The 25,742-nt window shown below is 31.5% G+C and overlaps 2 protein-coding genes across 2 annotated transcripts; both read left to right on the forward strand.

Moving 5' to 3' along the window:
- Positions 1 to 1,052: 1,052 nt before the first annotated feature.
- Positions 1,053 to 18,732, forward strand: LOC134708521 (tyramine beta-hydroxylase-like). Its single transcript, XM_063569140.1, has 9 exons — positions 1,053 to 1,110; positions 7,402 to 7,600; positions 8,870 to 9,002; positions 9,391 to 9,495; positions 11,089 to 11,268; positions 12,630 to 12,802; positions 15,193 to 15,436; positions 15,994 to 16,090; positions 17,419 to 18,732. Exons 1-9 carry the CDS (start codon positions 1,106 to 1,108, stop codon positions 18,008 to 18,010), a joined length of 1,728 nt encoding a protein of 575 aa, XP_063425210.1. The 5' UTR covers positions 1,053 to 1,105; the 3' UTR covers positions 18,011 to 18,732.
- A 2,668-nt stretch (positions 18,733 to 21,400) lies between these two features.
- Positions 21,401 to 25,742, forward strand: LOC134706150 (uncharacterized). Its single transcript, XM_063564858.1, has 5 exons — positions 21,401 to 21,474; positions 22,976 to 23,049; positions 23,947 to 24,068; positions 24,642 to 24,930; positions 25,486 to 25,742. The coding sequence occupies exons 1-5, from the start codon at positions 21,401 to 21,403 to the stop codon at positions 25,740 to 25,742; spliced, it is 816 nt and encodes a 271-aa protein (XP_063420928.1).

Here is a 25,742-nt window from a genome sequence, read left to right on the forward strand (position 1 = left end):
GTCAGCCAGTAATAAAGGAATAAACTATAATAAGCAAATATACCAATACCAAAGTGTAGTCACATGTGTATGTCTAATCGCTCCACTTATTAACCAGGATGTAAGTATGAATATAGAATTACAAAATTAAACCGAAGGAAAGTCAAAAATTTTATAATAAGGTTATAGGATTTTCGTACGCAATGTTTTGCAAAGTTAATGATGAATTTGTATCTAATGTCATTTTCGATAAAAAAAAAAGCTACCAGAATTTAAATTCCAATGCACAATTTTGAATTGAGTCGGGTAAGAAAAGTATCAATGTAATTGACTCATGAAGAAGAATGGTCAACTTCAACAAAAATCGTATAGATAATAAACGATAAGAAAGGCCAACATTCTTCGTTTTGGTTTTTCTCCCTTGGTCAATATCGGTAATAATTTAAATTAGTGAGTAGCTGTTGTTACCACTTGAACATATTTCCGTCAAACCAAGACGATTTGACATGCATTGCCCTAAAAAATTGTTGCAACAATCTGAATTTTGCATTTTTTAAAAAATAAAATGCATCAAAGCTTAAAGAAAAACTTAAATCAAAATATATGAATTTGTACGCATAGAAAAGGGGATACTTGCTTTTTATGGAATTGAGGTAATTTATTTTAATTGCAATTGATTTGCTTAGCTGTTTTGTGGTATTTGTATGAAGGGATATGTCCTTCAATTCGGCAACACAGTTGAACAGCAATCGAAATCAAAATTGTGAAAAAAGGCGTCCCAAATCTGACTTTATTCATCTATGCCTGTGAAAAATTAAACCCCTTTTTTCTCTAATCTTCTTTTTTTTGTCCGTTATTTTCTTATCTTCCTTTTTTTAAGGGCATTGTTCTTTAATTATTTAACCCCATCCAAACCCTCGTATATAGTCTACAATTTAATTGAGTGTCCCATCAAAGTAACTTTATAGATGTTTACTAAACATACACATCTTTCATATACAAAAAATCAAAATCACATAGTTAGGATTTTTCGGTCCATTTACTAACCCATTTTAAAACTAGATTGAACATATTAAATTTTTTTTTTTTTGGTCAACGGCCAGAGGAATACTGAAAGACTAGTGCAATGAGGTATGTTTTTAATCCAGTATTATGTAGTTCAAGATGTTTTCTTAACTAATGTATTTCTTTTTAAAATTTATTAGATAGAAATTGCGATTGATTATAACAGAGACCTTTATACTGATCTGATCATACAAAATCGAGGATTGATTTTTTTTTAGACATTTAGATATACTTTGTGAAATTAAAGATGAACAGTTTAAAGTACAATCGCCCTAGTTGTATAGAATTGTGATCGCTTTTGTTGAACTGACAGTGTCTTTGAAACATTTTGATCTGTTCATCAGGGGAAAAATAGTGAACTCGTATTTAATGAAATATCATTGTTCGAATGTTTTCAAAATTATTTAACTAGCCAATCAGGTTTTTTTTTATGAAGGAGAATGTATAACCGAGAAAAGATGAAATTTAGAACCCTCTTACAAGAATACTTAATATGAACATTGCTATGATTTCAATTTTTTTTTATTTCGTTACCTATATAACATGTGTCATAGTTGAGATATTTGTTGATGAATTTTCCACTTAGATAACTTAATCGTATTTTCTGTCGTTTAAAACTTGTAAATATCAACATATAGTATCAGATTCAAAACAGTGTGGTTGTGGCCATTGATTGACGATCTAAACTGTCCCATTGACTGGGACAGATTAGGTGGATATGTGTCTGTAACCACCACTGCTCACTACTTGCTTATTATAAAATTTAAAGTGTGGGGTCAGCAAAGGTTCTTAACACCTTTAATAATAAAATAATTTGAAAAAGTTAATAAAAAAAACCCTGTATGTTTTGATTTATATTATTGATAAAAATCAAAACATCGTATTATTCCTGATTAGTTTTTCGAATTACTTTATTTTTGTGTTGAGAACCTTTAGTGACCCCACAGTTTAAGTGTCTTTAACAAGTACATAGTGAGCAGTGATCGTTACAGACTAACGTTTACATAATCTGTCCCAGTTAGATCGTCAATAAATGGCTACAGCTACACTGTTTTGAATATGATTCTAATTACAAATGTATTTTAATTTGAAATTTTCCACATTTTTTTTTATTTCGGTTGTCCATGTCATTTCCTGGTATATATTTTGTGATAATAATTCAAATAATTTTACAATTTCTATATCAATCCCAATATCCTCAGGACTACACACAATCTTCATCGCTCATTGGCGACACTTACAAAGATTTATAAACATAACAAATAACACCATTCTTTTGTTTAACTTGAATTGTTCTTAGTTAACCATGGTGATAAGTATTTTTATTTATGTTTTTTTTATATCGGATAGATAACCACTGACTTTGCCTAATGGCTAAAAATAAAAAGTCAAACAGACAAATTATAGTTCAGAAAACACAACATAGAAAACTAAAGACCGTTGTTTCCCTGTTTGAATGGTTTTACAATAATGTGGTCATGTTTTGATTAATTTCCTGTTAACAAAATTTTTTCGAAAAACTAAGGATTTTCTAATTCTAGGCATAGATAACCTTAACCGTATTTGGCACAACTTTTTGGAATTTTGGATCCTCAATGCTCTCCAACTTTGTAATTGTTTGGCTTCATAAATAGTTTGATATGAGCGTCACGGATGAGTCTTATGTATACGAAACGCGCGTCTGGTGTACTAAATTATAATCCTGGTACCTTTGATAACCATTTACACTAGTTATATGTTTGGGCCCTTTATAGCTTTCAGTTTGGTTGAGTCATGGCTTATGTTGAAGGCCGTACCTTGACTTATAATGGTTTACTTTTTATGAATTGTTTCTTGGTTTGAGAGCTGCCTCATTTGCACTCATACGACATCTTCATATATCTATTTACAAATATTCTAATGGATGTAAACAATCTTTTTAAGTAAGGCAATAACACTTATGTATTTTGTCCAAAAAATAAGTATTAAATGAGTAAAATCTTTGTATTTCCGTCTGTATTTGATAGAAAACGTTCGCTCAAATATTAAGAAATGTAAAAAAAAGGTTCGTCTCTTTCAATCAATACATGCATCTTACATGGCTCTCAAAACGTATGTTATATTACACACGTTCGCTCAAAGTTCGAGTCTTTCGGACAATATTTCAAATAAAATATACAAATTACAAACAAAATATCAAGTAGTGTTTGAACGGTAAATTTAATTTCATTTGCCTACGGTCAATATATTTTGCATTTAAAAGAGATTTGATGGACCGTTAACACTTCAACCCCAACTTTGATGTTAGTATATAGGACAATGAGCGTCATTCTTCCTTTGTTCGATCATCAAGGTGTCAGTGATTTGATTTATCACCTGTGATTTACTATATCTATAATACTTGTTCCCCAAATAATGTACATTTCAATTAACTGTTTATTTTTATTCCTCAACGAAACTCGACTCAAATGTTTTTGCGTTTTGGTGAGACTAAACATAATATCTTTTTGGAGTCAAAATGGACGATGGTCGTACAGTAAATGCCATTTTCTTTGCTAATTTCACATTAATTGGTCGGTGTGAGAAAATTATTTCTCCTATCATTTAGTTAAGTTTCAAATAACAAACTGGTGTGTTTTCCTTTACAATCCATACACAATGTGTCATTTTGTAACAACCTATAGCGTGAAAAATTGCGCAATGACCTATCATTTTTATTATAGTTTTGAACATATATCAAACCATACTACGTTTTGGCAAAATATGAACAATTTCTATAATTTTTTATTTAAGACACTCATACTACCTTAACTTTAAATCTTAATTTTAAATTATATCATATTTGTCATCCATTTGGTATTCATACCTAAAACTATTTATGCGCAATATTCTCCTACAAAGGCCGTATCGATCTTCATATAAATATCTGTAGTTTGTTCTGCTGCCTGTTGAAATGGATAAAACTGTTTTCTTATCCCAGGCATAGATTACCTTAGCTGTATTTGGCACAACTTTTGGAATTTTTGATCTTCAATGCTCTTCAACTTTGTATTTGTTTGGTTTATAACTATTTCGATATGAGCGTCACTGATGAGTCTTATGTAGACGAAACGCGCGTCTGGCGTACTAAATTATAATCCTGGTACCTATTTACAAATGATTAACCAAGGGTATCGCTGTCAGTACATGAGTTAATATTAATTTAGAAAAAAGGAACTCGAGAAAAGTAAAGAGAAAAAAAAGAGAAGCCCGCAACCCCCAAACCTGCACCCAGTTTTTCAAATTAATACGCAACATGTATCCTTGATTCAAATGTTTGAAAGGATAATAGACAAAGGGCGTTTCTTTCACATCCCGAAAATGAAATAGAATAAAACGAATGTAACTATGTGCACAATATATGGTATCATTTAACCTTACTGTATTATAATCATCCAAATAAGAAAACACATTAGATAATAATTATCAAGTATAAATCAAATGATAAAAATAACAATAACAATTATCCTCACTAAGAGCACTACTAGTAAGTAGTAACATATATAATAATGTATTTATTACAACCGACACTAGCGAACTGTTTGCCTTATGTCAGTGTGACATTGAAATAAAGGACTGCTACGTTGAAGTGTCAGTGTACCTTTGAAATAAAGGACTGTTTGGTTGAAGTGTCAGTGTAACTTTGAAATGAAGGACAGTAATAAAAGCATACTGTGATATTTTCATAAGGTAATCTCTGTTGACCAATTAAAGGTTAATTGATTGATAAACTTCAGCATATAGTCTGAATGACCACTTATTTACTTGCATTATATGGTTCAGAAAATACACGCACATTCGCTATTCGACTATCCAAACATTATCATTTACCACAAGTTTCCACAATTATTGGGAAACTTATAAGCAACAAGTTATAAATTTGATATGATTTTGAAATCTAATGTAGAAAAGTAAATAAAAATCAACTTATTTCATAAGACATGCAAAATTGATAAAAAAATGAGTCAATTATACAACATTTTATTTTTAAATAATCTTAATTTATGAACCATTTTTGACCCATTGATGACATATTGAAGGGTTTCTTATCAACCAACATTGTATTGATTATAAGGACGATACACATTTATGGTCATACACTCAACCACAATACATTCTTAAAAAACTTAAATGTACCCTTTCCAAAATGGGGTTCGTATATCTAGATTTCGTGCCCTTACAACAGAATGATCATGCCTAATGAAACATATCGAGCTGTCATTCTGCAGATAAATGATTTGATCTACACTTCTGAGTAGAAATCTACTGGTGTTATATGTCAACTTTTGATAACATTGGGAAAAGGTTATAGTTGAAATCAAAATCCAATGGTATATCTCTCTTTAACTATAATACGACATTTTTCTCAGAACTACACTAAGCTATTTCATCACTCCCATTATATTATAATGCTTTTTTAATTTTAGCTGGTTCAAAGGAAAGTATTAAATAGCGTTGTATCTCCACTTTTTCTCATGTATGTTTGCTGCTAAATGATTGCCATTCAAATATATAAGTAATACTTTCATCAACTTCCTTATCTTGACGACAATATGTGCACAAAACAAACAGACATATTTGATCTTTATCACTTAAAAGCAAATAACTATCCCAACAAAAAAAAGCAAAACGACATAAAGCCACTCAATAGAAAACATGTATAAGTAAAAAGGAAGGACAAGAATACAAAAATTTTCATAGCACACTGAAAGGTGGGATGTGTAAAAACAAGGAATTGATTTTTTTGTTTGAACTTTAAAGAAGCTGTCTGCTCAAATACTTGTAAATGTCAAAAGTCAATAAAAAATTAAAACGAGTTTTATAAATGATTGGAAAGGAAGAGCTTACTGATAGTTAAAGATTAAATAGAAGTTTGAATTTTATAATATCAAAAAAGTTGCTTTTTCATCACTCCCGGTTTTTAATGGAGTTCGTGTTATTTCTTATTTATTATTTGAAACTGTTTATGTGAAAGTCCTTTGGTTTTGTAAGTCTTTGTTTACTCCTTGGTTTTTATTGTTATTGTCTTCAACATGCCACCTATAATGACTCAATAATAATAAAGGGTTGTTGCATGGTGTTTTTGTTTCTCATACACGAGTCATCGAGTATAATTTCAACATTCAAATCGCAGCTTGATTGAGTATTTCCTCATCGCACCTATACAAACAAACGCCAATCATGGGTCAAGTTTGACCCTCTTTCCCAGTGAAATTTTTAGGAAAACAAATGTATCAGGATCAGATTCTGCATCTATTGATGAGAAATATTTCAGCATTTAACAACGTTTTGATTTATAATTTCAACACATTATTTTCAACAGATCAGTGCACGCAGCTTTGGTGAATAACAGGTTTTTTTTCTCAAGTAATTAAAACCACGAAACGACCGCGTATAAAAGCATTAATAAAGTGAAAATAAACTGTCAAACAGACTATATTGTGTCAAGAGGTCAAAATTTATATAAGTACAATTTATTTACCTTTCTGCGATATAGGTATATGATTGCCTTGATTGCCGTAGTAGGTGGTACGATTCTCGACAGGATCAACCATAATACTGTAAAAAGTGTTCACATTTAGTTGAACTAACAATTTGAAGAATTTGAAGAATTCGAACCAAAAACTCATTTTACTGAACTATTTCTTTATAAGTTTGATTAACACCCACAAAGTAAGGGAATTGGCTAAAATAAGACACTCTTTTGATGAAAATGAATAAGATTTAATGTGAAAATTATCGCATTGTCAATAGAAATAAATTGCTCCTAGTCTAATCAAATGAAAGTAGTTTACAATTAATCGACAGTAAATATCAGTTGCAAAGCAAGAACAAAATAGTATAATTTAGCCCAGTGTCACAAACAGAGTGGTAAAACCTTTTTCAAATCATACAATTAAAAAATGATTATGTTGAAAAGGTATATTTCGGTAATTAAAACTTTACCTTTGCTTTTCACTATCCTTAATGCTCTGTTCGTGCAAAACACTCGATATTTATCTATATGCTTATTGATTTAATGCCTTCATACCTCTTAGCTAGATATAAGCACATATGCATCTCTTATCTTAGCATGATTTTTTTATACCCTTGATATCGATATATTTGTTTGTATAATTGTATTAACGTCGTCTTTAACTGAACTTAAAAAGCTTGTTTATTTGTTTTGTGCATGTTATATTAGGGAGCTTAGCAGAATCACTCGGAAGACCATGATGGTGCTGTTATTTTGTATCACAGAAACAAGTTGAAATTAGTATTATTGTTATAGCATGCTGTCTTTTATTTGAAATCTAATAACCTATTTTAAAATGTTTTCATTATTTATTTGTATGGCAGGATTGAAATATTACTCAAAACTCTTGTCTGTGTCGGCATTGCAACTGCCTATCCTAACTTTAAAGATATCCTTCCGAATGGGAACGAAGTACCACATCCATGTAAAGCGAACTACGTGTGGCATGGTGTAGGCCACAACAATCCACTTGGAGGTGGAAGTAGAAACCAGTTTGGTTTGGATTTTAAAACAGCGGGATTGGTATGTTGAAAAAATAAGTTTCTTAAAATATTAAAATAGATAGATTAATTGTTGTTTGTTTGACGTGGTGTGTTTATCTACATATGACTATATATGCTATATGAAATCATTAGAATTGTTTTGTACAGCATAACTAAGATAAAGAACAGAAGATTTAAACCATCTTTAGAGGTTTTATTGATAAGGATCGAAATTTTATATTGAAACAGACAATGCATGAAATATATTTGTAGCGTAGGGTCTTGAACGTTCTGACTTCCTGAACGATGCATTTTATTTCTTCGTTTGCACTAGGTGTTCTGAAAAAGCATGTAATAATCGTTTGAATGTTCCTTATAATTGATGGTTCTTGCAGTTTATGTTTATTAAAAGAGCCAAAAAACTTTGATACTTCACTTCAAGAAAAATATGTACCAGTAAAATGATGCTTCATTGAGATAGCTGAAAATTAAGAAAAAAAACAAAACATGAACGGAACATTTGAGTATTCACATTTGGTGCACTATTGAAACCTTTTTGGTCAAACATTTAAAACACATTGGGTACAGTAGTTGTGGTATGTCGCTTATTCAAAATATCATAACTTATAATTCCATATAACTGATTATCTTATTCATTTTTATTCATCAATGATCATAATCCATTTTGCAATGACACCAGACATACAATTATATTTTTTACCTTCCGTTTTACTCGAGTTGAATAGAATACAGAAAGTAGGCATATTTGAAAACAAATGCATGTAAAAAGATGCATCCGTCCGATTTGGAGGTATACGCCGACACGTATGTTAAAATTGGCCATTATTTCTTGTTACGTGTGTAATAAAAGTTTCACATTCTGTTCATGTTCCGAAAGTTCGAGGGTTTATGTTGTGGCTTATTGTTTTGACCAACCATTTTGTTCCACTGGCTACCGAAATAGGCTGTGCATCTCGAAGTAGGTGTATCTTACTGTATCATATCTAAGTATATTGATCTTTATAAATAGATTATTTACAGACAGCACATACGACATCATCCTTTATTCTTATTCATGTCTTATTTGATTAAGTATACAACACCAATCATTGAAAGTTAAGCAACCAACAATCAATCAGTGTTTTGGGATTAACTTTTGATTACTTATTATTTATCTTTGTTTGTTTGTTCCTAATAGAAAGAGTATAAAAGATTTGAACAAAAAAAAAAGTAATTGATAACATGTAGAAAATCTTTGGCGCTGTCGGATCTCGTGTAATCAATCTCATCGAAATTCATTTGTATTTAGTCATGGACACCTGAATTATGTAGAAAAGATTCTGATGGAGATGGACGAACAAATGGCGAAGAACTTGGAGATCCTGAATGTGTCTGGAAAATAGGAAGTTTACCATCACGTTTATCAGATATAACACACCCAGGTAAGATTGAAAATTGAAGTGAGACATGTTTCGATCAGGAGGTCTTATGTCATTCTCGATTGTAACGGAAATTCGTTAGATTTAGGCTTCATTCCATTTTTTTTATAAATGGCGAAGGTAAATTCTTTTTTTTTACGAATATTTGCTTATTTTTTCGTCCTAAAAAACAAAATGTTGCATGCATAAGAGCTACCCTTGGTCAGTTGTCTTCCTATCCGAATGCTTCTTTTTCAATCTTGAGCGTAGGAATTCGTGACCTCAGACACATTCTTCTTTTATTTTTGGGGTCATTTGTGTTTTATACTGATTGTATCGGGCATCATTGAGTTAATATTTGATATCAAACACCCAAGCAATGAATTTATGTGATAATTATGACAATTTTCAGGAGTTTGTACGTTATCAGATGGGTCTGTATGCGATGCTGATAAGGGATGGGTAGATTGTCAAGTGGAAGATGGACTGAAAAACTGCGATGTTTTGAAAGAACCAGGTAAAAATCATAAAAAATGGTAGAGAACTACACACAGGTTTAAGATACTGAACAAGATTTTATCAGTTATTACTGTACTGTAAAAGAAAAAAAGGGACAAAGGCAATAGAAAATGGGCTTAGCTGACGAACCCCTGCTAGGAGATCGAAACATATCTTTTATGTCAAAATCTATAATTGAACTTTCTCTAAGAACAAATCTGCTCTTTGGTTTATATCAAGTTTTGTGTCTCGATCATTGTTGAAAGTGTTTGAAGTTATGAAAATATCCTCCTTATCATCATCAATCAACGATTAACTAAACTGGTTCATTGGAAATCTCATTAACCCATTTATTTATACAAACAATAAACCGGTCTTATATAAACAAAAACCAACGATATCAAGATCGACGCTTTCACACTATGTACATCCAATATTCTCCTGTAAAAACAGTTACCCGGAATACAAACACGGTGAAATGAAAGTACGCTTACATCACAACATGACGCCAATTCTGATAAAGCTTCGAGTGTTTAACGTTTTAAATAACTATTAGATAATATGACACAAGTTTGCTATCAAAAGATTACCTCGGACACAACCACTGACTTAGATAGCACAGTGACATGAACATTTGTCCTGGGTTTATACATTCAAATTTATTGTTCTTGTTTCAATATATCTGCATGAAAAAAACAATACATAATAAAAAAATTTAGTGAGCTTTGATGTAAACGTGTATGATAAGGTGAGTATGTATAAGTACCGATTATCAGGTTATCTACATGTTGATATCGTAAAATATCAGCTGCGAGACATAATATAAAGCTTTTTGTCGAGTGAGTGTAGCGAACGAGATCAAAAAGCCTTCATATAATGTCAAGCAGCTGATATTTTACAATATCAATATGCAGATAATCTGATAATCGATTTATCGGGCTATATTTGCGTGTTTCAGAATGGTTTTCTATGTTACACAAGCACACAAAAGATGACTTGATAAGTTCGGGTCAAAGTTATTAACGTCGGTTCAAACATTATGACGTCGCTGATATGTCCGGGTCAAAGTTTTTCAGAACGGGTCAACGTATTTTACGTCACAAAGACATGATACGGAATAATATTAAGAGCTGAACAGAGTGATATAAACAGTGGGACGACCGATAATATGTCAAACACTGACTGTTCGTTTGAAAATAAAACATTTCTAGTTACATATGAAAGAAACAACAGAGAATGTAACGGAAGTACTTAACTTTAAAAAAATAAAAATAAAATAACAAGTTATTAATTGCATGCGTCCGAAGTGATCTTCTGTTTTTTTTCCTTCATCCTAGAATTATGCTACATTCTAAATAAAAGAAATTTGTCAAACAAGTTTGATGCGATAAAAATTAAAAAGTATGATTGGCGCAACTGAAACTTTGTAATAAAAATAATCCTAAAACGACAAGAGATCTTTTCGAATAAGAAATAAAAAAAAGATATGTCGTTTTTTTTAATTTTTTTTATTACTTAATGATATGAGGTTAAAGTTGCTTTGATAGTAAGATGATACTTTGTGTCTAATTTCATTAATCCAGAAGTTTACGTCGTACGACTGTGTTTTCAGAGACATTAAATAAAACCATTCGCTTTCCTGAGACGGCAGTGCCAGCTGAAGAAACAACGTATTCCTGTATGATCTTCAATCTTCCTTCTGACCAAGATTATCATCTGATGGCATATGAACCTTACATAGATAATGAGATGGTCATGCATCATATAATAATTTACGGATGTGATCCGAATGGTAGGTACACTATGACAAGAACACAAATATCATGCGACCTTATCGTCTTCTGGATTTACTATCGTTACAAATGTTCAATGTCGAAAATTTAAAAATAAAGGATGTATAAAAATGTAGTTCTCAACAAGACTCATTACATACAACCAAACAAATACAGGTCATGTGACAAATAGATCATTTATCAAGATGTAAAACAAAACGGCCTCATATAGTTCGTTTTGTTCTCAACAATTTTGCCATGAGTATATAACTTCAAGAAAACTTCAATCGAAGACAAAAAACAACATTGATATTAATTATATGACATAATTTATAATATAACGGATTAAAAATGTGCCGAGGTTTGTGATTGGATAACAACGCAAAGATGTCAGTATATATTCAGGAAACTGCCGGGGTATTTACGACGTTGTCATCCCCAAGTGGAACCTCAAAAACGTTATCATAACACCGGTTACTATGTGACGTAATCCGTTATATATGTGTAATACAGGTCTCAAACAGGGTATATACTGTGACACTCCCAGCTTAAGGCTAATATCTCCTTCGCCTTCGGCTCAGGGGATATAAACTCTAAGCCAGGAATGTCACAGTATATACCCTGGCTGAGACCTGACTAATATACAATATCCTGAACAACAGAATCCATTGATACGTTTAAAAAATGACTAATGTACCAATGTTTAAACTCACTCAGACAAAGTTGACGTTATGTGAATTAGTTATATGTCACATTTTTATTGCATCAGAATCCTATAGGGCTCCGTAACTATTTCAGCTTGACATGCTGAACATTATTTTTTAAATTGACAGTGTCTTAAATTTTCTTTTTAATTTACATAACAGCTGGCACTGGCATCTTTTTTGTTGTATGAAGATTTATCTATACTGCATCGAGTGTGATATGATATTTATCTACTCGAGACATTTAAATTCTCAAATGTTAAACGCGAGGATCGCCAAGCGTTTTAAATATTTTTAATTTAACTATAAAAAGTGGATAAATATAGTATTTAACGAGATTTTGTGGTGGCATCTGTTTCTCTTATGATTTTCGAACAATATGCAGACAAATTCAATACTTCTTTTCAAATATGCCACGGTCGCCTTTTTTCGTGCCGTTACAATAGGAAATTCAGAGGAAAGCAAGAAAATTCGACGTCATAATCGAATTTTGACCAATGAAGAACTGAGATAAAACGATCCACACGTTGATTAAATAAAACAAATCAACATGTCAGGAAAAGGATAAATCATGTAAGAATTAGAAAAGTATTAATTACTATCGAGATAAAATAACTTTTCATCTGAAATGTCTGAATCTGAAAAAATTCAACAAATAAATGATTATCCTTATACAGAGGACCCAGTGCCAGACGAACAGCTTAACACAGTTACCAAATGTGGCATGAGTGCAGCTAGTAACTGTAATCAAATGATCGGATTATGGTCGGTTGGATTTACTGGATATTGTATAGATGGACCAATGGGATTCCGTATTGGTCAAAGTGGATTCAAACAGGCCGCATTTGAGGTTTGGTAGTAAAACGATCTTGACAATAGTATTTCACAAAAAGAAATGCTATACATTACTTTCACTCGTAGTTCCTTTGACATTGTAGACATTTTTCATAAGCTTTGGTATGTGCATTAGGCCTTCAGACCTATCATATACAACTCATTTCATCTTTATATTGTATGTTTCTCTGTAAACTTGTATCTATAGTTTTTAGAGAATAAAATATCTATCTATCTATCTATCTATCTCATTTTTAAATTTTCTGTGAACAAACATAAATAGATAGTTAAATTTTGTTGTTTTTTGTTTCAAAGGTGTCGGTGTGAGTCAAATTTATGTTTAATTTAAATTCCTTATTCAGTTTAACCCAAGTTTGAATAATTTGTTAAATAATTGGATTGCGTCATATATATATTACAAAAAACATTATTGTTTCCTTCGAAACTCAAACCAGTGACGTCTGTGCAAAAAGGCAGTGCTCTAACTGGCTGATCCATAGCTCATACAATTACGGTTGGTTGGATGTACTAAGGGAAACAATCCAGTCTCACTATAAAGTCACGTTTTGCTAATAACAATATCAACAGAGGTCGGTCATTTAAAAACGTATCCACCGTATCGTATACATTGACGTATCCGCATCTGCAGACTTATCAAAAAATATATTGTGATCCCGAGCTTAAGAACACTTAACGTTCCAAACAATCAAACATTCACTTAAAAAATTAGCAATAGTGGTGCTTTGTAAAAATAATAAAAGGGGTCTATCAACTACTTTTACATGCCCTGGGAAAGGAGCCAATTTAGGGCAGGTACATGAATATCGTATACAATCCTTTGATAATGTAGTTTAAAATTTTTTTACAGATCTTACAGGAATAAACACACACACAAAAAAACAAATGTACTACTTATATACATGTAAGGAACTTTTGAATATTGTTCATTTGCAATGTTATCATAACTGGTAATAGAAACACGAGTTGTCTTCAGATGTCATATACATACATGTACATTTAATAAAAACAGTACTGAGTATTACTCTATTTGTCAAATAACAATTTGGTTCTACGTAAGCACAAGTTAGCACACATATAAACGATTTTACCGTATTCACTCTTATTATGCCTGTAAACTGTTCAACTATCTAGAATATCTTTAAAAGCCAAATTACATGTTCACCAAAACTCGATATTTCCTAATTGTTTTGTTAATTATTGCATTAGAAATTAATCAGTTGCTCATTTGTATTATTGAAAGTACATAAAACTAAAGCGAGATCTCATACTGTTTTTGATAAATTTGCAGATGCGGATACGTCAACGTAAACGATATGGTTGATACGTCTTTAAATGACCGACCTTTAAAAGTAACAAGTTCATATCGCAATGCCATCTAAATTATATTTAGCCATTTTATTGATTCGAGTGTGTCAGTTAATTATTTGTGTAACATAATTTACTTTGCAATAAGCATCGGCTGTGTCACCGTTTAGGCTAGGCCTGGGTTAACTGTTTTAAATATGAATAGTTTTGTATATCATGCTTATAACGGATATACATACAGAGTAACCTTTTTACAATTTCTTTTGTGTTTTACGTATTTTACTGATAAGAGGACTTATTTTGTTTATATTTAAGGTTTATGTACCCTTCTGTAGCCATTTTTGTAGGAATTTTTCAAACCTCAATTGTATCAAAACTACAGATATAATGAATAATAGAGATAAGCCATTTAGTACATATTCCAAGGGGAAACTTGATGCAAAGCATTATTTTTTACTGTTTCATTGCATTTGATAGAAAAAGAGAACTTTGTTGCAAATAAATAAAGAAAATCCACAGCCTTTAATACAGAGATTTTTGTTACAAAATTTAAAACATAAATTACTCACTTGATTTTCTATGATGTGCTAGTGTTTATTTTTTACAAAAAGTTCTAAGCAACCTGTAAATTCCAAAACACCTCGTGCTGAGTCACTAAAGTCGAGCGCACCCTAAAAGGTGTACTTGAATTTGTCCATATTTATATTTGTTTTATCCAATAACTACATTTATAAACTTGTTTTAAGGAAATCAATGCTAGCATTGCATGCAATAATCCTATATCTATCAGTCATCAAATTGAACAACTGCATCCACTTCATTTGACGTTACATGAGTAGTTGTTTTATTGGCATTCATACCACATACCACATTGGATAATACGAAACTTTGATAAATGCCTCTTCAAAAATAGATAAAAATGCATCAATAAGAAATCTGTTCCATTCATCTTTTTCTTGTTTTGTACTGATTGTCGATTCATTTTATTGGCAGTTCTGTTGTATTTTGGTCTTTCGTGGAGAGTTGTCTCATTGGCAATCATACTAAATTGTTAAAAAAATATGATTTGTCATTTCATAGTTTCACTGGAACAATCCGCAGTTAGTTTCCAACTGGAAAGATTCATCGGGAGTCACTCTTTATTATACTCCAAAACTCCGAGATAATGATGCTGGTATTATGATGACTGGTCAGGAAGACCTTGAAATTCCACCAGGACAACAGAGTTACACAGTAGTAGGGAAATGCCATTCAGAATGTTCAAGGAAATTAATACAAGCACCAATTAATATATTTTGGGCTACAAACCATATGCATTATCTAGGTAACACTTTACTATTATTAGAAAATATATATCAAAATGCGCTTTGTGTTTTTCATTTCAATAACAATGTCAATACTATTCGAATTAGCATTTCAAAAGTTAAGGGTTGAATGTTGTTATACCAAATCAAAGCTGTTAATTAAGATGGCGACTTTGGCATACGAATTAATTAAACACACACTTTTTAATCCTTGTAGTTCCTTTAATTCATTAATCAAGCTAGCCCCTGAGTCCAGGTGATTTTGTTATTATTGGGACAAACTTTATATCACCTGTAATTTAAAACCAAACCTAATTTACTGTTATATACATTTATGCTGCACTCGTTCTATTTGAACAGTCAAAATGCGTTGACAGTATATTATCATGTCATTTCTTTGCCTTGAAACGATGTAATGATGTCGTTACACCTGGTTACACGCCTTTATGATATATGACTGGGAATAATGTCCATGTATAGCAATATACTAAATAGTCACATATAGAAGTGTTTGAAACCGAAATAGTAACTAAGAGTTGACAAAGAAATTGATCATTCTATTGTTAAAATATTTCAGGACATGAAATGAATATTAAGGTATACAGAGACGGCGTTTATTACACAGAACTCACAAATGATGTTATTTACAACTATGACAGTCCTGTAGAGAAAAAGTGAGTGTATAAATCGTTTGTTTTGTAGCTATGAAATCTTTAAAAATCAGTAATATAACATACGTTATTGTTATTACTTTTTTTCTATATATATACATGATATAATACAAACTTTTTGGAATTTTGGATCCTCAATGCTCTTCATCTTTGTACTTGTTTGGCTTCATAAATATTTTGATATGAGCGTCACTGATGAGTCTTATGTAGACAAAACGCGCGTCTGGCGTACTAAATTATAATTCTGGTACATTTGATAACTATTGGCAATATATTTCAAAATAAGATTGTTTCAGTGCGGACTTAATTATGGAAGCGTAATAGCGCCAACCATTTCCCCCTATCCTTGCGTTATAACGCAAACCTCTGCTTTATAACGTAAAGATAGGGACTTTAAAAAATAATGTGTGGTGCTAGTTTCGTATTAATTCAGTTCTACTAAACAGAACGTCTTCATATTTGGCCAGCAACTTTACAGTGTTGAGTTTTAGACGACTGCCTTCTGACTGTTGATTTTCTGCATCATGCATCAAATAATTTAATTGAATCAAAACATTTTTATTCAAAACTACTAACAGAATTACTATATAATGGATCAGCAGTTTGTTAATGATGCGCACGAACATATTGAACAGAATAACTTTAAACTTGATATTTAACTTGACACCGACACTGATAGTGAATTGTTTAGCCTTTTTTGGATCAAAACCCGCTTTCCATTTGCAATAGTAATATCACGTTTCGTATTAATTCAGTTCTACTAAACAGAACGTCTTCATATTTGGCCAGCAACTTTACAGTGTTAAGATTGAGACGACTGCCTTCTGACTGTTGATTCTCTGCATCATGCATCAAATTGAATGAACATTTTTATTCAAAACTACTAACAAAGTTACTATATAATTGATCAGCAGTTTGTTAATGATGTGCTGTGATGTGTGTGTCCTTTTTAGACCCGTACTTGTTTCCTCATATTTTGAGGTACAATTTTTTTGGGGCTTAATACTTCAACGCTATCAGTTTTGACAACGTTAAAATAACAATATGAAAGTATGGGACATACTATTCGCTACCGTATAAGAAATTTTGAATTTGTATAATTTATTCTTGGCCAATAATATAACTGGCAAAGAGTCGATTAACAACTTGACTCAAATTACTGGCATCGAAACCTATCTTATTGTACTCTCTAATTGTCCTTAGAGCCATTATTGTAATGACTACCACTCTACTTTTTGGTAGGTATTTTAAATTATAGCATTTTAACATAAACATTCAAAGATTAAAAATGTAAATTAAAAAAAAAATAACCGTCATATAATATGTTATAGGTACTCAACTGCAGTTCAGGTGCTACCAGGAGACGAAATTGTAACAACATGCAAATTCAAATCACTGTCGAGGCCAAAAACAACGTTTTTTGGTGATGCTACAAGTGATGAGATGTGTTTCGGATTCCTGGCGTTTTACCCTGCTGCAAACATGCCATTCTCCACGTGTACAGCATGGAAAGATATCTCAATATGCAATTTGTGGGTTACACGAGAACATGAAGATTGCAAATGGTCTGATTTTATGAATGTCAATGTAAACGAAACAAAGCGCGTAAAGGATGAAGTAATGGCAAATTGTAAACCGTTCGGGAATTGTCTATCTGAATGCAAAGCGACACTTGAGGTCCTTTTTGCAGAGCATCCATGTATGAAAGGTGACGTTTACGAATTGATTAGACAAATGTCTCTTCAGTGGGACAATAAGGAAATGCTGGCATTCATTGTAGCAGCTGATTCGTGTAAAGCTGAAATTGCTGCCGATGCATACCTTCAAAATCTTACAAATAACAATGTTAATGGATCCGGCCGATTGGATGGGATCAGTTCACTGCTTCTGTTAACTCTGATTATGTATATTATGAACACATAAATATTTTACACCCTTTGAACTCTTTAATCAAAAGTTCGATAAGAGTTAAAATAACACCAATTGCTTCTCTTGCTTTACATTGTACATCTACTTCGCCTTTCTAGAAAGAACTTGCATCTACCATTAATAGGTATGATACATTTAAGTCGATGACACAAACCCCATGGTAAACATTTCTATTGTTGATCTCCTACGTCGATTCGATGAAGCGTATCGCTTTCCTTTTCCTTAATGCAGAAGTCAGCTTATTTAACTTATTTTTTAAACTTTGGCCGTGTAAGGTCAACTGAAGCCACATCATACACATCACTATAGATGATGTCGAGGACAATTTGCTCTGGAATATTTATGCAAACTGTCCGAAATACCTACATTTACGCTGATCGATTATATCATACGGTTCGGATTTAACTGCACCAGATATGATGCAAAACACTCTATTATTGATATAACAATACAACTTCGACTTACCATTGAGAGATATTCATACAAGCGAATTAAAATTGAAGATCCGAGTTCTTTTAATTGCTGATCCCTTTAAACAAAAAGGGGCCATTCTGGAGCATAGAAATTTCCTATCTCTTTGGTGCTCTCACATTAATAACAAGTTCCCATCTTAAAAGTTTATATTTTATTTCCTTTTTTTAACGAATTTTACTGCATAATGATGTGTTAATGCTTTTTGTATATTTCAATATTGAGGAATTAAAATTATTAATTGACATTATGGTTTCCAGTATTTATATAAGTTAACTAATGATATATAGAGAATGATATACTTGAAATCCATCCTTAACTCTTCTTATGCCTTCAACTATAGTTCAAACATATCTCAGTATTGTCTTCTGATTTTTTTGGAAATTTGAGAACAGGTGGTCATCATGGTATATTAAATAGAGAATAAATGTTGACTGTACATATCATCGATTTAGGATTAGATTTAGAAACTGGATAATGCGAGGTTCTGTCGAGTCCTTTTATCGTTGATACGTCAAGTCAAATCTCTATTATTGTTCTTAAACTGAAGTCAAGAAAACAAAATCAATTGTTGTGCATTTTGTTAGTGTTATTCATTTGTTTTATATATTGGAAAATATCATCCTTTAAAAAGACTTCATATATGGCAGGAAAATATATAGTACAATGAAATGTACATGTTACCTGTTGAAAGAAATCCATGGTGAACGAATTAGTTTGAGTATGAACTAAAATATCAACAGTAAGCATAAATCACAATGTTTTAAAGGTTTTAAACAAAACAATATTAACAAATGAAATATGTTTTTTCAATCAATTCAAAAAAAAATAAGTTTGAGTCGTTCCATGCCTTGTTATATAAATTGAAAACAAGGACTGGTTGAAAAGGTCGCCACGAATGATTAAATATATAACAACTTATATTTAAATATTTCTGAGGAAAAGTGACTCTTTGAACTGTTAATTTACTTTGTATAATGTTTCGAATTTATTCAAAACACTAAAGTTTACTTCCCAAAGGCGTATATACCCTTAGATTTATTCGGCTAGTTCGTCATTCATTTCTCCCTTTATTCTTATTATCCAAAATTTAAGTAACCTTATCAAGAAAAGTGGAAATGACTTGAAAGAACGTGTTGAGCAGAAGCTGCTAACCGTTCCAGGGTACACGAGACCACATCCGGTATTTGTGAGGTTCGCGTTGCGTAGCCTACTTTATGTAATTTTTGTGTGCTGTTGTTTGTATTTTGGTCTTTTTTTCTGTTTTTTTTTTCTGGTAATATTAGTTTGTATTTCAACATGAGTTTGGGATTTCCCATTGAAAAATTTCGCAATTCGTTTGAGTTCTTCTATTGACACGATGTCTTTTCACTTAATGAGTAAATCTGTTCATAGTCATCATCCATACCCTTTTTTTTGGATGATCAAGAATATACTGTGACATCTATATAGCAGCTGATCTAAGGATATCAAGTACGCTTATTGATACATTTGAATGCTTTAGTATAAATCACTTCATGCAACTATAGTACGACAAACTGGTATACAACTGAGCAAGATAACTATCTAAATAAAATCTAAATCGTTAGTTTTTATACTTTCCGAGAGAAACTGAACTTTATATCCGAAAATTGATATATAAATAAATACAACCTGTAAAATCATCGACTCATCAGACCGGTACCAATGCAAGCACACACAAATACTCTGACCAAAAAGACAACAAACATAAGGTATAAATTTATTTCTATTAATAGTGACTGAAAGCTAACCAAATTTCGACTTATAAATACATCGGGTATTTCCAGATATCAATCATTACACATCCAACGGCTTCAATGTTAAGACGTCATAAACAGAAGAAAATACATTTAATTAGATAAGAACATCTCTGTTTGATAAAACATTTTGAAAGTGTAGTGTAGAGTTAAAAATCAATATCTGGCAACCGTCAAAAGCAGGAATTTCTTTGTTTTCATGTACTTAATTTAAAAAAAAGTTTTATTTCAATTATAGTCATCTATGTACTTGAAGTTTAATGACAGACATATTAGTTTTGAAATATAAAACAAACAATATGGTATGATCGCAAATGAGACAACTCTCTCAGGAGACCAAAATGACACAGTAATAAACAACTATATGTTACCTTATTGCCTTTAACGATGAGCTAAGCCCATACTGCATAGTCAGCTAGAAAAGGCCCCGAAATGACAATGAAAACAATTCAAACGAGAAAACTAACGGCCTTATTTATGTACAAAAGATGAACGAAAATCAAATATGTAACAAATAAACAAGCGACAACCATTAATTACAGGCTCCTGACTCGGGACAGGCACATACAAACATAATGCGGCGGGTTTAAACATCTTAGCGGGATCACAACCCTCCTCTTAACCGGGACAGTGGTATAACAGTACAACATAAGAACAAACTATAAAAATCAGTTTAAAAAAAGCTTAACTCATCAGATGGACAAAATTAAGCATTTGTTTGTAGTTAACGTCGCCAAAAACAATTTGATTGAGTAAATAGTTAAAACACAAAAATACTGATCCCAGACAAAAATTAAAAACGAATGGAAACAATTGTCATGCTACTGACTTGAAACTATCTGTGGCGTAGCAGCACAACGCACGAACAAACTTTAAAAATCAGTTTCAGTTTTCTCCACTCAAACGATCAATAAAAGCCACAACACAAATCTGGTAACTCGGGCACGTACATGTAATGCTCGAAATCAAACAGAGTTAGTCACTAATTTCAGACGCTATTTCTAGTAAAAGAGGGACGAAAGATACCACAGGGACAGTCAAAGAATGCGAGCATACGACGAGGAATATAAAATAATGAAACGATCTCTTTAGTATATAAACAATCGTAGAAAGGATTGTACATCCTGACGTACGAATGACAGTCGTGAAAGATGAATCCTTTTTTTATTTATTTAACTCAAAGACTTGTGATTATGATACAACAACAGGGTATGTCGTAGATCTATTTAAATATTTAAACAACCATCCCTTAACTGATTAAAAATTACTTTGTTTTAAGGTTAACATGAACATTTACTTACATACTATCATTAATATATATTTGAGTTATAAGAAATACAACTGTGATATTGTATTTAGATCTTAAATCAAATACTTCAAACTATGTTCGTCTTTTTAATAGTATCACATATAATAACACTACTGTCATGTGCCGTTGAGAAATGTTTTACATGAAATTAAGGAATTGAAAAAAAACATAACCCGAATAATCAAGGTCTCGTCATAATCGATACCTCTTACTCGCCTTGAAGCCACCATATAACAACTGTATAAACGCAGTTTTATTATCCTGGGTTAGAGAAAAAACATATCATTTCCGAAATGTAAAATTGTAAAAACGCGAAATAACGATATACATTTTCGCGATTCTTCGTTTTTTTCCGATTTCTCAATTTGTGTTTTCGTCTAAAGGGCTTTTTTCCTTTGTACATACAATGCTAAATCACTCATAAAGTCGGCCGCATTCGGCCTCAATAGACTGTTTAATAAACCAAAGATTTAACTGTAGAAGCATTCGCAAGCGTTAAGGAACATCTTCGTCCAGGTATTGAAGAACAAAATGAATATAAAGTATGGTATTGAGATATATACTTGCCAATAGGGAAAGTATCCATTGAGACCAAAAGAACAAACTTTAAGATGAAAATACCTACAGGTTATCGTACAACCTTTGATTACGTATACTCATCATAATGTGGTAAACTGTGTTATGCTTAGTAATACGTAAGATTCAGATTATCCGTTCCGTATTTGAGGTTACCGTTAGTCTCGCCCTAGTGATAACGTTTACTGCGAGATTTTGCGTTATTATGGGCATGTTTTGTGTCAAAGCACATGTATATAATGTACGTCATGTAAAATTATTATGATAGTTTTTGAGCGGTAAAGCTTCGAAAAGAAGCATGGTGAATTTTCACTGCATAGCGGAGGGTTGCTCCAACGATTCACGAAAGAAACATAATGCTGTAAAGTATCCTGATATGATTTTAAATGGATGTATCGTCGACTTTCATGTACTTCCTTCAGTTATAAAGAATCCTAAACTAAGGAAGCTCTGGTTGTCTCAGATAAGAAGGGAAGGGTGTAATCCCGATCCAAATTGTCACTGGCATGCACTTTGCTCCCGTCATTTTATTGTATGAAGACCTACGAAGGAAAATGCAGTCCCAACCCTATTTGCCTACAACAACTACAAAACTGGAACACCAAGAGACACCAAGAACAGTATTTTACGTCCCTTTGAACAATTGATATTGACAACACAGTAAGTAACAAATAGTTGAAATTAGTGTCCTCTTTCTTTTTCATTCTTCAATATATTTTTGTCTTGTTTGCCTATTATGATGAAACAGTGTTTTTTAAATATTGGACTGGATGCACATGAAGATATATTTATTTTTTAATATACATGTATATATATATTTTACAGACCAGCAGTCATTGTTACAGTTTCACAACTGCCAAAAGTACCAAGACAAAAGAATAACATACCAGATATTCCAGGTAATTTTAAGTAAAACTACTAAAAAAAATGATGTTATGACTGAATAGTCAGTGTGCCACCATGGTACTGTTGTAAATCAGAGGGAGCAGCTACTTGTAATTGAACCAAGGAACATAGGGGTCAGTCTATTGTATGACTGCATGTTCTGATAGGCATACATATATATATATAAAGTGCATGGATGGTTTTCATAATTTAATTTAACAATAATAATTGTGATTAATCAGTCAATGACGACATAAAATCAATTAGTAAACAATGCTAAAATAACAATTATAATATTATTCTAATTAAAATACAAATATAAAAGTCATATATTAAATTTAAAACAATTTATCTTCACAATTTCAAGATAAAATAATTGTCAATATTATTTTATCACAAAATAAACTTAACTTCAAAAACAAAATTTAAAAAGTATTTTGAAAAGATAGATATGAGTCTCAGATTAATTTTGTCTGCACACTACATGTACACCATCAACTGGCATACTGGTGGACAGTCGTTAAAGGTCCAGTAGAAAAGATATGTATTCTGAAAGTTATGGCTCTTAAGTATTATGTATTATGTATTACATTGCATATGTTCTTTCGTTCACACCTTATATTTATATATATTATATATCTCTTGTAAAATTCTTATATTGGTGTAAAATTGTGTATATATGTATCCTATTTATAAGCTGTATTGCTTTCGGAATAAAGTATTATTATTAAACATATGGTTCTAGTTCCCATTTATAAAATGACTAACTACATTTTTGTACTACAACTTTCTAAATTACATGCACATTTTGTACGTTTAATTCTTTAAAATCGACCAGTCTATGATCCTGACTGATGTACATTGTAGTCAAATAATTCTAATTTAAATGGTACATATTTACTTACTTTCAGTAATTTCCTACATTGAAAAGCCAAGTTTGGACCACACTTATTGCACTAGCACTGAAGTTAGTGAAGATGTCTCCATTGAGGAAAAATTTGCGATATTAATTGAAAATAGCAACGCTTTAGAGGTACGAAATTAATTGGGATTTTATTTGATATTGAAAATTCCTCCATTGGATATAAGAGTCAAAAGCCATGAAAAAGATATTTTTTAATCTTATGAACTATAGAAATAATATGTATTTCAATCAAAAATTGATTTGTTTTAATTTATTAGATGGCAGTTCATACATCAAAAATGATGTAATGTCAGAAGCAAGGTGTTTTTATATTCAAATTAATACATCAATATTAAATATGATCTATTCAAACATTTTACTAAATATATATTTACTTTTAAAATTTGTAATCCAACATGAACATGTTGAAATATAGTATTACATGTAAATGGGGTTTTTTAAGTCATTTTACCATATATATTTATTCACAAAATATGCTTATTATATTGGTGTTTTTTTCAAACTGTATTTCATTCTGAACATGCATGAAATATTTGCCACTGAAATTGAATGTTAAGCAACCAAAAATCAATCAATCTTTTATTGTTACCAACTTGACTTAAGAAAACAAAAAATACAAAAACAATTTCATAAATTGTTTGCCTTGATTTATATATTTATAATTATTACTTTTTTTCACAGCAAAAATGTCAAAGATATGAGACAGATAATAACCAGCTACAGAAGCAAGTTAAATTGCTACAAGTTGAACTTCATGCTACCAAAGAGGAAAATAAAGTTTTAAATGAGAAGTTTAATAATACAGATGAACTGCTTAAGGACAAACTTGTTGAAAAGTTGACTAAATCAAATAGTAATGTTAAATGTTTTCTTGGACTGCCAAGTATTTCAATGCTTTTTGGAATTTTTAAATTATTAGAAGGACATGCTTCAAAAATGAAATACTTGATGGGTCCCGACTCAAGTGACGGTAAAAGATGGCAAGTAAATAATAAGAAAAAACCTGGTGCTTCAAGGAAGTTGACTTTTTTGAAGAGTTTGTTATAACTCTTTTGAGATTGAGGCTAGGACTAACCACATATGTGTTGTCTCTTTTGTTTGGTGTTTCACAGTCAACAATTAGCAGGGTTTTCACGACTTGGACATCTTTAATGGCACAATGTTTAGGACCACTTATTAAATGGCCATCTACAGAAAAGATTAAAAAACACATGCCTCTATCATTTCGTAGAAAATATCTTAACACTCGTGTAATCATCGATGCTACTGAATTTTATGTGCAGAGACCAAGAAACCCAACAGCACAGTCAAAAACGTGGTCAAATTACAAGTCAAAGAACACTTTTAAAACGCTTGTAGGTATAACACCAAATGGAGCTTTTTCGTTTATATCTGACTTATGGACTGGTAACATTTCTGATAGGAGCATTACTGAAAGAAGTGGATTCATTGATCTGATTGAAAAGGGGGATCATGTAATGGCTGACAGAGGTTTTTTTAATCAAAGACTTATTATTATCAAAAGGTGCCACCTTAAATATGCCACCATTTACCAGACCATGTAAACATGGAAAAGGACGATGTCTTACGGCAAAGGAGATTAAGGAATCAAAATCCATAGCATCTTTGAGAATACATGTAGAAAGATCAATCCAGAGACTGAAATCTTATAAATTCTTAAGTGGTGTTATGCCAATAAATTCACTTTCTGTAGCTAATCAGGCTCTTAAGGTTGCAGGATTTTTTTGTAACCTGATGAAACCATTAGTTCAAAAGTTATAA

The sequence above is a fragment of the Mytilus trossulus genome, chromosome 2 (genome assembly GCF_036588685.1).
Source record: "Mytilus trossulus isolate FHL-02 chromosome 2, PNRI_Mtr1.1.1.hap1, whole genome shotgun sequence".
Lineage (NCBI taxonomy): Eukaryota > Metazoa > Mollusca > Bivalvia > Mytilida > Mytilidae > Mytilus > Mytilus trossulus.